The sequence below is a fragment of the Mustela nivalis genome (genome assembly GCF_964662115.1).
Source record: "Mustela nivalis genome assembly, chromosome: 2".
NCBI lineage: Eukaryota > Metazoa > Chordata > Mammalia > Carnivora > Mustelidae > Mustela > Mustela nivalis.
This window is the reverse complement of record NC_139021.1, coordinates 170,710,894-170,723,572: the sequence shown is the minus strand read 5'-3', so window position 1 is coordinate 170,723,572 and position 12,679 is coordinate 170,710,894. Positions and strand designations below refer to the sequence as shown.

The following is a 12,679-nucleotide window of genomic DNA, read 5'->3' as shown; positions in this document are numbered from 1 at the left end:
GGGAGAGGGCAGCTGTAGCCTCTGCTTCTCCACGTAGCCCTGGGCAACAAAGTCCACCCACCATATTGGCATGTCAACGGAGGTTCCAGACATCTGGGCACTGTAAATAGCCCATCCAGCAGATCTTGATCCTGGCCAGTGTCTTAGGGGGGAGGGAAGGACCACCTTCCCTAGGACAGAGCTGGTGGGAGTCTTGAACCACTGAGAATATAACAGGAGGCAGTGGTGATTGCCGGTCCTAGTTAGAACAGTATTAGTATTGATTAGCATCAGTATTGATAAGCAAGTGAGGCTTCAAAGGTGTTCACGCCACACTGCTTGGGTTTGCTCCTTGGGTCTACCACTTACTACATATGTGGCCTTGGGCAAGTTCTTTGCGCTCAGTTGTCCCATTGGTAAAATCAGGGTCATACTAGTTCCTGTCTCATTGGGTTGTCACAGGCTTCAGTGAGTTAATATACAGAAATCCCTGGAAGGAGTATGGACAATGTAGCTATTACTCCTAGACACAAAAGCATGCATGGTCCCAGCTTCCTTCTCTCTGTCTGCTAGGAGAGGCCTTCCTTAGCTCTCACACTCAGCAACCTGGTCCTTGGAGTCCTGGTCCCTGTAATAGGTAGAGGGGAGAATTAGAAGGAGCAACAGAGGCTAAATCAATTCACACACATAGAAAGAGCAGGAGACTTGCAGAGGAAGGAACTTGAAATCTGCAGGTGGGGGCAGGACAGGAGCTAGGAGGAGCAAGGACAGACCCAGGGGGACTAGAGACTGGGTGCAGGAAGACAAAGGGAGGTAGTAGCTGTAAATGCAGCAGCAGCTGGTCTGGGGTGTGAGTAGGCGGAGGTGGGGAACAGACCTTCCAGAAATGTTGCTGTGGGTTTCGAAACACTGCACCACTGCCATGTGTTTGAGACCTCCCTGAAGACTCCTAGTATTTTTCAAGGTCTCTGGAGTTTGAATTCTGCTTCTTTTGAGGGAAGCCCTGTGTCAGTGAGGCCCTGAGGCAGGAACAAGGAGGTCTGGTGGTATTGTGGGTACCAGTTTGCTGTGGAGGGCCAGTCAGTGTTGGCCTCTGAGAGAGAGCATTACAGAGGCCGGGGAAGCCCTCGCACGGGAGGGTGATCTCTTTCTCCTGCCTCTCCTCAGAAACTGTATAAGAGCAGCTGGGAAAACCAGAAGGCAAAAGGGTTTGAGCTGCGTCTCGACTCCTTGGGCTTCCTGGCAGCCAAAGCCAACAGGGACCTGGCCAGTGAGGTGAGTCGGTGCTCAATGAAGGCTGCCATTTTCCATCCGGGAGAGTCAGAGCGTGTCTGCACAGGCTCTTCAGCTGAGTCTCAGGGTCCAATCTGTGAAGTGGGGAGAGAGGTGACGACTTTGCAGTGAGACTGCCACATGATGCCCAGCGCATTGCCTGCCACACGTTGGTTTTTAATGGCTGGAAGCATTAGTAGTAGTAGTAGCAAGACTAGTAATCTAAATGGGTTATTTGACAGATTAACTGATGCCCAGAGACCTTCCAGGACTATCTAAGGACGTTGTGGCTGGTCACCGGCTAAGAGTACAGGCTCTGGTAGCAGGTGGACCTCGCTAAAATCCTCGCTCCAACCCCTCTCAGTATTGTGACTCTGGGAAGGCTGTGCCACCTTGTGCCTCTCCATTAACTCATCAGGAAATTGGCAGTTGCGAAGCAGTTATGAGGAAAGGAAACGATTTCATGCGTACTGAGTTTCCATCGTCCAAAGCCATCTGCTGGGAGTCTGATGTGAGCTAAGAAGCCTAAGCCAGAATGTAAGGCCAAGTCCGCTCACTTCATCAAACAGTCTGGCTTCCGAAATAGATGCACACCCATAAATGTACTTGTCTCTATAAATATATGGAGATATCAGCTGAGCTAAATAGTGGCTTGGTGGCGCGGTTGATCTACCTTCTGGCGTAAGCTCCTTCTCTGCTCACCTGGGAAGAGCTCACCAAGCAGCCCTGGTCTGCAGACACGCTCTGAGGCCTGGAGTATGTGTGTGTGTGTGGGGGGGGGGGGTGTCGCACGCTCACCTCAGAGTGAGGGTTCAGTAAAGACTGCTGTTGTAGCTGGCACAGAGGACAGGAGAGCCCAGGTCTCCTGATCATGTTGAAAAGGTTGCCACATGCTTGTGTCCTGTGACAGTTTTTAAAGCATTTCCACACATATTGTTTTCATTCTGATCCTTCTTACTCTTGGCCTCGCATCTTTTTCCAAGCCGGTGTGCTCACACGTGCTCCCCACACTCCTGCATATTTCTGTGGGCTTCGGTTGTGTCATCCGAGCTCTTTTCTCTAACGGCAATCATGCTTAGGCTCTTCTGTGTCTTCTTCATTTCATGAAGACTTTCTGTTTATGGTGTTTTCACTATTCCCAGGAAGGTATTTAAAGTGACTTTTGAAAGCAGCAGGCCACTTAAAACTAAAGCCAGAATGGGGCGCCTGGGTGGCTCAATGGGTTAAAGCCTCTGCCTTTGGCTCAGGTCATGATCCCAGGGTCCTGGGATCGAGCCCCGCATCGGGCTCTCTGCTCCGTGGAGAGCCTGCTTCCTCCTCTCTCTCTGCCTGCCTCTCTGCCTACTGGTGATCTCTGTCTGTCAAATAAATAAAATGTTAAAAAAAAAACCCAAAAAACAAAAAACAACACTAAAGCCAGAAAAAACAAGGCTGAAGAGTAGAGATAAGAGACGGAATGTCACCAGGAACTTAGGAAAAGACTGTAGTGCAGCTGAGCCTTCAGTGTAGCTCTGAGCTGACGGGCAGCTGAGGTGAAAAGGGAAATAACGAGTAATATTTTAGTTTACTGTGTGATGATAAGAGGCAAACTCCTTATGACTCTAATTCTAATAACATTCTGTTGTGTGGCTGTGTTTGAACTGTCGTGCCTTCTGTTTGAAAGCAAACAACGGCTTTAGGAGATGCTAAGACACTCCACTCTCTTCCTCCCATTTAGGTGAAGTACAAGGAAGATTACGAGAGGTCCCGGGGGAAGCTCATTGGGGCGAAGGACGCCCGGGGCGATTCACAAATGAGTCACTCGCTGCAAATGTCCAAGCTGCAGAGTGAGCTCGAGTACAAGAAAGGGTTCGAGGACACCAGATCCCAGTGCCACGTCTCCCTGGACATGATCCACCTCGCGCACGCCCGCAAGGCCCAGCATCTAGCCACAGACATCGGCTACAAGACAGCATCTTATCAGTTCACCGCTTTGCCCACGGACATGAAGGTGGAATGGGCCAAGAAGGCGTACGATTTACAGAGTGATGTAAGCTCCGTGTGTGCACCTGTTCACGTGTGCTAGTGCCCCCACCAGTGTTTGCCCGAGCCACCCCAGACAATAGCGGATACATCCAGATACCTGTTTCTGGATCGCAGGGCGGACCCATCCTCCCTCTCCTAGCGGCTCAACTTTTATTCCAGCTCTGCCCACTTTCGATCCTATACCAGCACCCAGAAAAATCACAAAGGGGCTTTCTTCTCCTGGGGTTTGCTCTGCCTACGTTTTCCCTGTTTCTTTTACTGTGGAGGGGGAGGATGGATGGGTGACCTTCCTAACTGCGGCCTGTTCTGGGACAGCATCTCCCATCCTCCTTCCAACCTTGGCAGTCCCTTTGCAGGGGCAGCACGTTAACCCCCCAGAGCCCCCCTCCCCTTTCTCCCTGTGCGCCCCACCTGGCTGTTCCACACGGGGCTGGGGAGGGCAGTGCTGACATCCCCTTCCTGGTCGAGCTGTTTCCGGATAGATGGGCGATATGCTCGTTTTAGACAAGTGTCCATTTAAATGGCTTTCCATGAAAACGACTCCTTCAATGGCGAGTAAAGAAATGAGACCCCCCCCCCACCCCGCGCAACCCCCCACCCCGCGCCACACCGAGGTGTAGGAAGGAATCCGGCGCGGTGGGAAGCCTCGGCTGTCTTGTGAAATTCCCTCCAATAGCTCCCCACCTGGGTTCTGTCGTGAATTCTCATTTTCTTCTCCCCTGCTTGTCATTTTAAGCAAGGAACCGGGAAAGCAGACAATGAGAACGCTCCTCTGCCCGAGGTAGACACGCGTCCTTAATGAGGGACCAGGTGGATGGGCCCCGCCCGCTCCACCCCGGGCGCTGCTGGGCGGGGCCTAACGCGCGGGGGCCCCGGGACGCTCCAATTACAGGGGAAATTAATTGACATTTTGGAGCCCTATCTGTGACTGTACAGAAATGGATAAGACAAAAGTGGCATCTAATTTGACTCAGCTGGCACCAAGGCGACATCTGGGCGCCGTTAATAGCCCTTTAAATGTCTGCACACCGACAATGGCCTGCCTTTTTTTTTTTTTTTTTTTTTTTTTCCCTCTCTCCTTTGTCAGAACCGATACAGGGCAGATGTGAGGTGGATGAAAGGCGCGGGCTGGGTCGCCACCGGGTCATTAAATGTGGAGCAGGCGAAGAAGGCAGGAGCACTCATTAGCGAGGTGAGATTTCCTGACAGCGTGCAACAGGCCTGGCTGCACTAGGCGTGTGGCATTTCTGTATAAAATTAAAATAATTTCCACTCAAAAGGCAAAGAAAAAGGCAAAGCTACATGAAAGGCCTGGAAACCCAGACAAGGGCTGGTAATTAGGGGGAAACTGCATACCAAACACACACCAGTAGGGGCCCACCGAGCCCTGGCAAAAACAAAGTTGGTGACAAATGGTATTAGGAATAGTAACAACAATCAAAAAAGAGCTCAATTGCTACCCACCAACTTACCTTTTTAATGAAGCAACAAGGGAGAGATGAGGAGAAGACCCATTTATTGCACCCAGAAAGCTCTTTCCTGACTTTCTGTGCATTTTCTCCTTCTCCTTCTGCTACAGTGTAAACAGTTTGAATATTCACGTGGAGTGGAGCATGTGACTTGGGTCTCTCCTGATTGGGGAGGGGGGTCTCATTTCTATTTAAATCTCACTCCTGTCTACTTGTAGCCTCCCTGGCTGGACCCGAAGGTGTCACGGCGTGTTAAAAAGAGCCGTCTGCTCATATTTTAGGAGAGTTTCGCTAAACAGATTGTTTAAAGACTAGATCAAGTTTTCTCAGTCTCAAGACTATTGACATTTTGAAAACTCTGGCTTGGGGGAGCGGGGGGCTGTCCTGAGTCTTGTGAGGTGTTTGGCAGCACCCCTGGCCTCTACCTTCTAGGTGCCAGTAGCACCCTCTTCCTGGTTGTGACAACCAAAAATGTCTCCAGACTCTGCCCAAAGGTAGAGAGCCACCAGACTAGACAGGCCAGGGAGTGGTCCTTGCCTCATGTTCACACCATGGCTGCACACCCTCCAACAACCCAAGTCCCCCTCTGTTCATGTCTATTTGCTCAGGAGGCAAGCGAGAATTTTTTTAGTTGCTTTCAGAGTAATCTGGTTTTTCTAGACTTTTCTGGGTCGGGGGGAGACCACAATGACATAGCCCCAGGAAAACCTGTAGCCTTAGTTACTAGTCTCCTGGGACCTTGTTTTGAGAAGACTTTCCTACTAAGTGAGTAGGTAAAACAGAAAGACCCCTCAGTTGTTTTTTCAAACACACCTGCCCAGCGTTGATATTTTCCTGGGGGAGGTAATTCTGACATGTCACAGAGTGGGTTCTGAAAGTGGGTTCTGAGTGGCCTAGTTTTTCAGAATATTAGTCAACACGCAAGCCTTAGAAGACCCTGGGAGCTCTGTGGCTACTGTACTACCCTAAGTAATTCAGTCTGATTGAGGAAAGGCCCTTTTAAAAGGAAACTTGCAGGGGCAAACATCTAGGTTTGAGGACTCATGATCCTAAACTCTCACTGGACCCACTCATAAAAGGATATAAAAAATGAATTATACACTCAATTTAGACTTCAAGATGATTCCTTCATGCATCTAAGTCTGGCACCCAAGGGATCTTTCTGGAACTATTTATCCCATGGTGGGCTTAATTTTCCACCTCATTTTGCAAACCTACTCAACAAATGTGCTTATCTTCTACGCTTCATACCAGTTCTCAACTTCAGTCAGGCAAGAAAATCCTTCAGCAACTTTCCCCAATCATCTCATTTCAGTTTGGCACATTTCCAGTTTAGTGTCAAATTGCCTGACCTCTTAATTTTCAGACAGAATGCCACACACTGTTGAAAGAGCCACAAATGTACACACATCTATCACTTAAAGCAGGAGCTGGCAGACCTTATTTGTCAAGGACCAAATAGTAAATATTTTCAGCTTTATGGGCCACAAGATTTCTCTTGCAGTTCCTCAACTCTGCCATGTGAATGAATGAGCACGGCTGTGTTCCAATAAAGCTTTATTTATAAGAACAGGTGACAAAACAGAGAGGGCTAGATGTTGAACTGTATCTGCTTTAAACAAAACAGGATACAAAAATGGAACCTGATAAATGAGTAAGTGTTTATAAAATAACTATTCAATTTGCGGAAAGATACACTTTATAATTCCATGGAGATAGCAACTGTGCTAGTCTTCTGGAAATATATTTGGATTAAAAAAAAAACAACAGGAATTAATTAAGTGTGACTTTTTGAATCTGAATGGGGTATCTAGATCTTTGCCAGCATTTGAATTCTTTGTAATTCTTTTTTTTTTTTTTTTTTTTTTTTACCCCCAGTGTCTTTCAAAATGTATGATGGCTCCTTTCAATAATAGCGGTCTTCTTTGTGTTATTGTAACATTTTAAAGAATTCTTGCTTGTGTTAACTGGGTCCTAAAGTGATTGAATTATTATATCATTGGCTGTTAAATGCAAGGGTTTTGACTGTGATGATCTCTGCGGTGTCCTTTTGGGGAAGGAAAACGGGACGCTTCAATTGATAAATGTGACTTCCTTCTTGCTTGGGGGACCCAAACTAAGATATGTAAACAACCGTGACACAGTATTTGAAGCCTATAAAAAGAATCCTTCCCTAAGTGTGCATCCCGCAGTATTTTACGGGAATAGCCTAATTTTGCGATGTTTTCTTTGCACCCGGTAGAAATACTTTAATGTTAATTGACATGAGGTTATTCTTAAATTGAAACAAATATTAACCTGAAGGCACCGAGGATATAAAGATGGAGGAAGCCGAATAATAATTATGTTCACAAATTCACTCTAATCTCAAGCAACCTATGATTTTCCCTTTCAAATGGTATGAAAGAGCAGCACAAAATTCACAGCTTTGATCTTTTTCTGCTCAACAGAAGAAGTACCGTCAGCATCCAGGTGCTTTGAAGTTTACCAGTATTAAAGACACTCCGGAGATGGTCCAGGCCAGAATTAGTTATACCCAAGCAGTGGATGTAAGTGATAATATATATACATTATGACTCTAAGAGTGGGCTCTTCTTTCAACACTGCGATTGAAGCCGAGGGGTTCTTGTCTTGCTCCTTCTGTTGTTCTAAGGATGAAGGAACTTCTTGTCCTTTTGCCGAGACACACCTTAGCAGGGGTGCCTCCTCATTAGGATGCAAATGGGGTGTTGCTGCTCTTCGGATGCCAAGTGGGGCTCCGCCGCCCTGCTGTCCCCATGCTCTCCTATCTTCCCATTTGCATGTTTTCAAGAATTGTCTGTGGTGGGGCCTTTTCCCCCTGTCCTTCTTGGTTTGAAGTGTTATTTTCAGAACTGAAATTTTGGGGGCCCAAATTCTTGGTAATTGGCAGACTCAGCCCTGCTAGGACTCCTTGGGACCCAAGGGCAGAAATTCTCGCTCTCTGAATTCCCCTAACGACTTTGAAAACGATTTGGGTCTTGTGTACGTAAGACTAACTTTGAAGTCATTTCCCAAATTCCTTTTATAGTGTGGAACTGAGATCTGGCCTTTTACCCTCATGGCACAGTGTTTTTGGGGGACTAAATTGAACCATGAGATCCTATAAAAACTCACTTTAGGATATGGATCAACCCCATTTGGCTGATTTTATTGAGACAGGCCCACAGATCCTTATGCAGGGCAGGCATGCCTTAGAAATATCTTCAAACTGTTCAACTTGCCATAAGTAAAATTTACAAAAATTAATGGGAGAGGAGTTTTAAGATTATCTCTCTTGCTTCCCAGTTGAATACATTATTCTGGGGATGCCTTATTCAGCAGGCACTTGGAAATGTCCTCAGTGCCTGTCAGAACATGTTATGGGATGATTTACACACTTACAGGTTTAGGAATTTATAATTTATTGATGAGCAGCCCAGCAGAAGCACCTGAATTCCGAGAAACACAGATGGTCAAACAAGAACTTTTATATGAAGGAAAACAACACCCGCTTCTTCCTTACCCTAACGGACTCTAGGGGGCACTGCTGCGATACGGAGAAACTTGGACACACTAATGAGATTTAGGATGGAAAAGGCTGGTTTAGCAGCTCTCTCCGGTGGTCGATGCCAACTTCGTGTGTCGTCTACGAGGATGTCATAAGCCCAGATCAGAGTTCTGGGTGGCTAGGACCCCAGACCCACCGAGTGGACATTTATTAGCACAAGAATCCTTGAGATGAGGGGACGGAACAAGGGCTGAAGTCGACCCAGGGCAGACCTCACCTGTGAAAGAGCCATCTCTTGTGCTTCTAGATTTCGGTGCCCTCTCACGGTTTATAGGGCATAACAGATTTACTAAGGTTTAACTAGATCTCGTTTTCTGCTCACCCATGGTCAGCAGATGCTACAAGTGGAGAGTGTTTGCTGAGAGGCGAGTTTTAGCCTGTCTTGTCCCGAGCTGGGAAGGGGGGCTCGGGAGGGGATGAGGTGCACATCACCGTGCTGGCTGTGAGATCTCAGTAGCGGCACCCAGCTTCCTGTCTCTATGGGGAGGGGGCAGCCACCCCATCCTTGTCCCCGGGAGTGCAGCTTGGCTGTTGCCTGCGTGGAGGAGGCTCCCGGGTCTAATACAGAACCTCTCTTCGTCCACAGAGGTTGTACAGGGAACAAGGAGAAAACATAAAGCATCATTACACTCAGACAGCCGACCTCCCTGAAGTCCTGCTGGCCAAGCTGAATGCCATGAATATCAGTGAGGTGAGGCGGATAGAAGGGGTCCTGGTTTTAATTAGGGAGACCAGGGGGCCTGGGCGGGGCACAACAGCCTGGGGCCTGGAGCCTAGTTTAATGCTTTGCGGTCACCATCTTAAAATGTGTCATATCTCCATTGGCACGAGCTCTGCAGATTAGGTAGGTTGTCTTGCAGAAGAGTCAAGCCCATTTATGAGAAGGAGACTGGGAAAACTGCCTTAGTATGAAGGGCATTTGTACTGAGTGGCTGAAATATGGAAGCATCAGCATATAGTGCATCCAGTGGCTCTGCCAAGGAGAGACCCTACCCTCCCAGGATCATGATCAGCAACATCCCCCCGCCCTGTCCTTTGATAGAGACTGTTGAGTTTTCTGTATTTTACGTAAAGAGCTCTGCACACTCAACCTTATACTTGCTGCTTCCTATTCAGAGACATGTGGGTCTGTCTGACTCCAAGGATTCCCCCCCAGGAGGCTCTACCCCCACCATGGTGGACACGAGGCAGAATCCAACTCTTGGTGTTTGCTAAGACACCATGATTTCGAGCTTCAACGGAGGGGGGCGGGAGGGTGGGTTGGCGGCGGGGGTGTGCGGGGAGAAAACCCAACAACAAAGCAGATCCCCATGTCGGTAATGGGAATTTCAGAACCGCCAGATCCCCTGACGTCTTTATTTGTCCACATCTTCCCAACAGACACGTTATAAGGAATCCTGGAGCAAACTTCGGGACGGTGGCTATAAGCTGAGATTGGATGCCATTCCGTTCCAGGCAGCAAAGGCTTCTGGCGAAATCATAAGTGATGTGAGCGTCCACCCCCATTACTGTGTCAATGTTTAATACTAACCAATTTTTACTGCATTTTGCCCCTCACCCCTGCCTTCTTTTGCCTGTGGATACAATCCTCTGCTCTCCCAAATGACTGTGTTAGGGTGTTCGGATAACGACCAGCGAGAAAGAACAGACCAGACAACAAAAAAAATCCCCGGGCCCCGGGTACAAAGCCCAATGCCGGACTGTAACTCCAGACCCCAGGCAGATGAAATGCACCCTCCGCCAGGCACTTTGCTAAAGCAAGTCCGCGGGCAGAGACAGCTAACAATGCACCCACCTTCCTCCAGCGTGGGCCGCCCAAGTGCTAGCATGTCCTGCCACTTCATACCCAGCCCTTTAGTCATTGGGAGTCTTGCATATGAAAGACTGGGCCTTTTGAGGACTCCCGCGCGTTTTCTTTTAACTCACCCAGTCACTGTCAAAAGAACAAAACATTTTCGCCCAATACCCACCTCTCCCATTCCGTGTCCCTTGTCCCCGAGCTGTTACTCTTTCCCGCTCTCTTTCCCTTTAGTACAAATACAAAGAGGCATTTGAGAAAATGAAAGGGCAGATGCTTGGCTCCCGGAGCTTGGAAGACGATCTCAGCCTTGCACATTCAGCGTATGCGAACTCGCTGCAGAGCCAAGTAAGTGGGAGAAAATACGGTGGAGCTGGTCCCCCACACCCCCGGCTAATGATATCCAGCCAGCTTACGGCCTTGGTCCTTCTGGCTGTGGCCACTGGTTCTGTCCAGACAAACTCTGTGTCGCTGTTAGATCCCTTGGCTCCTCTGGGCTTCCGCTTCTTCCTCCGTCAAGAGAGCCTTAGCTCCCTTTGGGACTGGGCATTCTGTGATTTGACCAGTGGCCCCAAACGGGGGCTGGTGGGCTAGATTTGCACAGCAGAAGTACTCTCTTTGGTCTACAGAGTAAATTGATTGCAGACCTTTAAAAATGGAAATTTTCACATAAAAGTTTTAGACTCCTGGCCAGAAGCTGGGCCTGGGCCCCTCAAGGCTAGAGTTGAAGTGGACTGCGGAGAGCTCTGTTGAGAAGGGATCTCTGTTTCCCTGGTCATGCAGCTCCCCTCCACCCCCCACCCCCGCCACTTCTTGCTTTACTCCCCGGTGCTACTTCTCTGGCCCCTGGAAACATCTGGGTGTGCAGCCCTTGATTTTGCTCTCCTGGGTGCTGGCACGAGTGTGTACACACTGTCCCCTTGCACACGTTGTGAGTTGGTTGACGGATCCACTGTCACAGAGGACCAAGCCCTTCTGCATGTTGAGCCTCACTTGACCATCAAACTGACCTAAGAGTGTGGGGTTGGACATGAATTGTCCTTGGCTTTATGCTGGGAGTCGGGGAGGATTTATGGAGATGGGAGCAGGAGGTTAGGGAGGGGTAGCTGGAGCGCTGGGAAGGAAGGAGGAAGTGGAGATTATGCATCAGAGTTCCAAGAAAGTCCGGAGTGAGTTTCATTGATCTTTCAACAGCTTCTCTGAGGACTGCAGTGGGGCTCATGGTCTGGAATGGGCCTCTCCTTTTTTCCTTCAGCATGCATGTTGGGCTCTTGGGAGCACCCATCCCTCAGAGCTGGCCCGACTGCTCCTGGCCCCCAGACTTCTTAGGAGGTCTCAACTGATGCTTTGAAGAAGCTCTTCACAAGCTCACCCGAGTAGACAATCCCTGGTGTCAAAAATCTGAACTTGAGAGGGTGACGGGGAGAATCTAGTAGGTGACAGGGAGAAAACCAGGTTAGCCTTGTAGCTTCTTCCCTCTGGAAGACAGGAAGATCTAAAGACACGCGCAAGGGAATCACTGACATTGTGTCTGTTTCTTGAACTTTTGTATGGTCTCCAATTGGGGGAGCCATGGGCCTTCATCATCCAAATCAGAATGACCACCAGGAGCTGGGGGTGGTGAGTGTTAGCCCCGGTCCCCACTTCTGAAGCCTGTCCCCGCAGGAAGGGACCACCGGTCTGGCCAGGATTGTCTCCCCTGCCTACCTGGGACAGCTGCATTGCCACCACTCTCCCTGATGGTCCTTCTGCAAATGGTGGCTTTGAAACAGGCGCTGTTGTTCTGTCTGCCCCTCTAGGTCAATTACAAGAAAGGCTTTGAACTCTCAAAGGCACACTTCCATCTGCCGTTGGACATGGTAACCCTGGTGCATGCCAAGAAGGCTCAAGTCCTGGCCAGCGACCAGGACTACAGACACCCGCTCCCCCAGTACACTTCTTTGGCCGAAGACCTGAGGCTCAGCTGCGCCAAGAAAGCTCACAAGTTGCAGAGCGAGGTAAGGAGACCCGGCGTCTCTCTCGGGGCTCCATCAGCTGAAATTTGACCATGATCATGACCATAAAGCTCCTGTTGGCACTTTAGGGGTCTCTGGAGGTGAGAAATCCTAAACCCGGGTTTTCTTTGGAAATACTGCCCGGAGTTCCTGCCTAGCACGATTGTACGAATTTAACAGCAGCAGGAAACATTTACTGTTTCTGAGCATTACGTTTTCATGCATGATCTCATTTCTACCTCAAAAGAACCCTAAGTCAATAGTCTTTATCCTATTTTAAAGGTACATTACAGTGAGGTTCAAAGGAGGGGGAAATGTAGCTTGCCCTAGGTCACACAACCATCAGTGAGAAGGCGGGGGGGCCCGAACTTAAATGGTGTCTGACCAAGATGCCCTCGCTTCACAGGTCTGCATGTTTAAGATTTGCCAATGGCATTGTCTCTGGCCTCAGCTCGGACCGGGGGTTCTTTATGGGGCTCAGTACATTCCTGAGCTGCCCATTTTCTGCGGGAGCCTATGCTCTGTTGGGAGAGGGTGGGTCAGAGCAGACCCACTTCAAGCAGAGGAGAGTGTC

General features: G+C 49.0%; 1 protein-coding gene across 7 annotated transcripts in view; it reads left to right on the top strand.

The window, feature by feature from the left end:
• NRAP (nebulin related anchoring protein) overlaps positions 1-12,679 on the top strand; it is a 69,241-nt gene that overhangs the window by 36,078 nt on the left and 20,484 nt on the right. For all 7 annotated transcript variants that reach the window (XM_082721451.1, XM_082721448.1, XM_082721446.1 and 4 more), the window contains 8 exons: positions 1,147-1,254; positions 2,969-3,280; positions 4,364-4,468; positions 7,196-7,294; positions 8,900-9,004; positions 9,694-9,801; positions 10,346-10,459; positions 11,911-12,108. In XM_082721451.1, the coding sequence (XP_082577577.1) occupies positions 1,147-1,254; positions 2,969-3,280; positions 4,364-4,468; positions 7,196-7,294; positions 8,900-9,004; positions 9,694-9,801; positions 10,346-10,459; positions 11,911-12,108 (1,149 nt within the window). The remainder of the gene's footprint in view (positions 1-1,146; positions 1,255-2,968; positions 3,281-4,363; positions 4,469-7,195; positions 7,295-8,899; positions 9,005-9,693; positions 9,802-10,345; positions 10,460-11,910; positions 12,109-12,679) is intronic.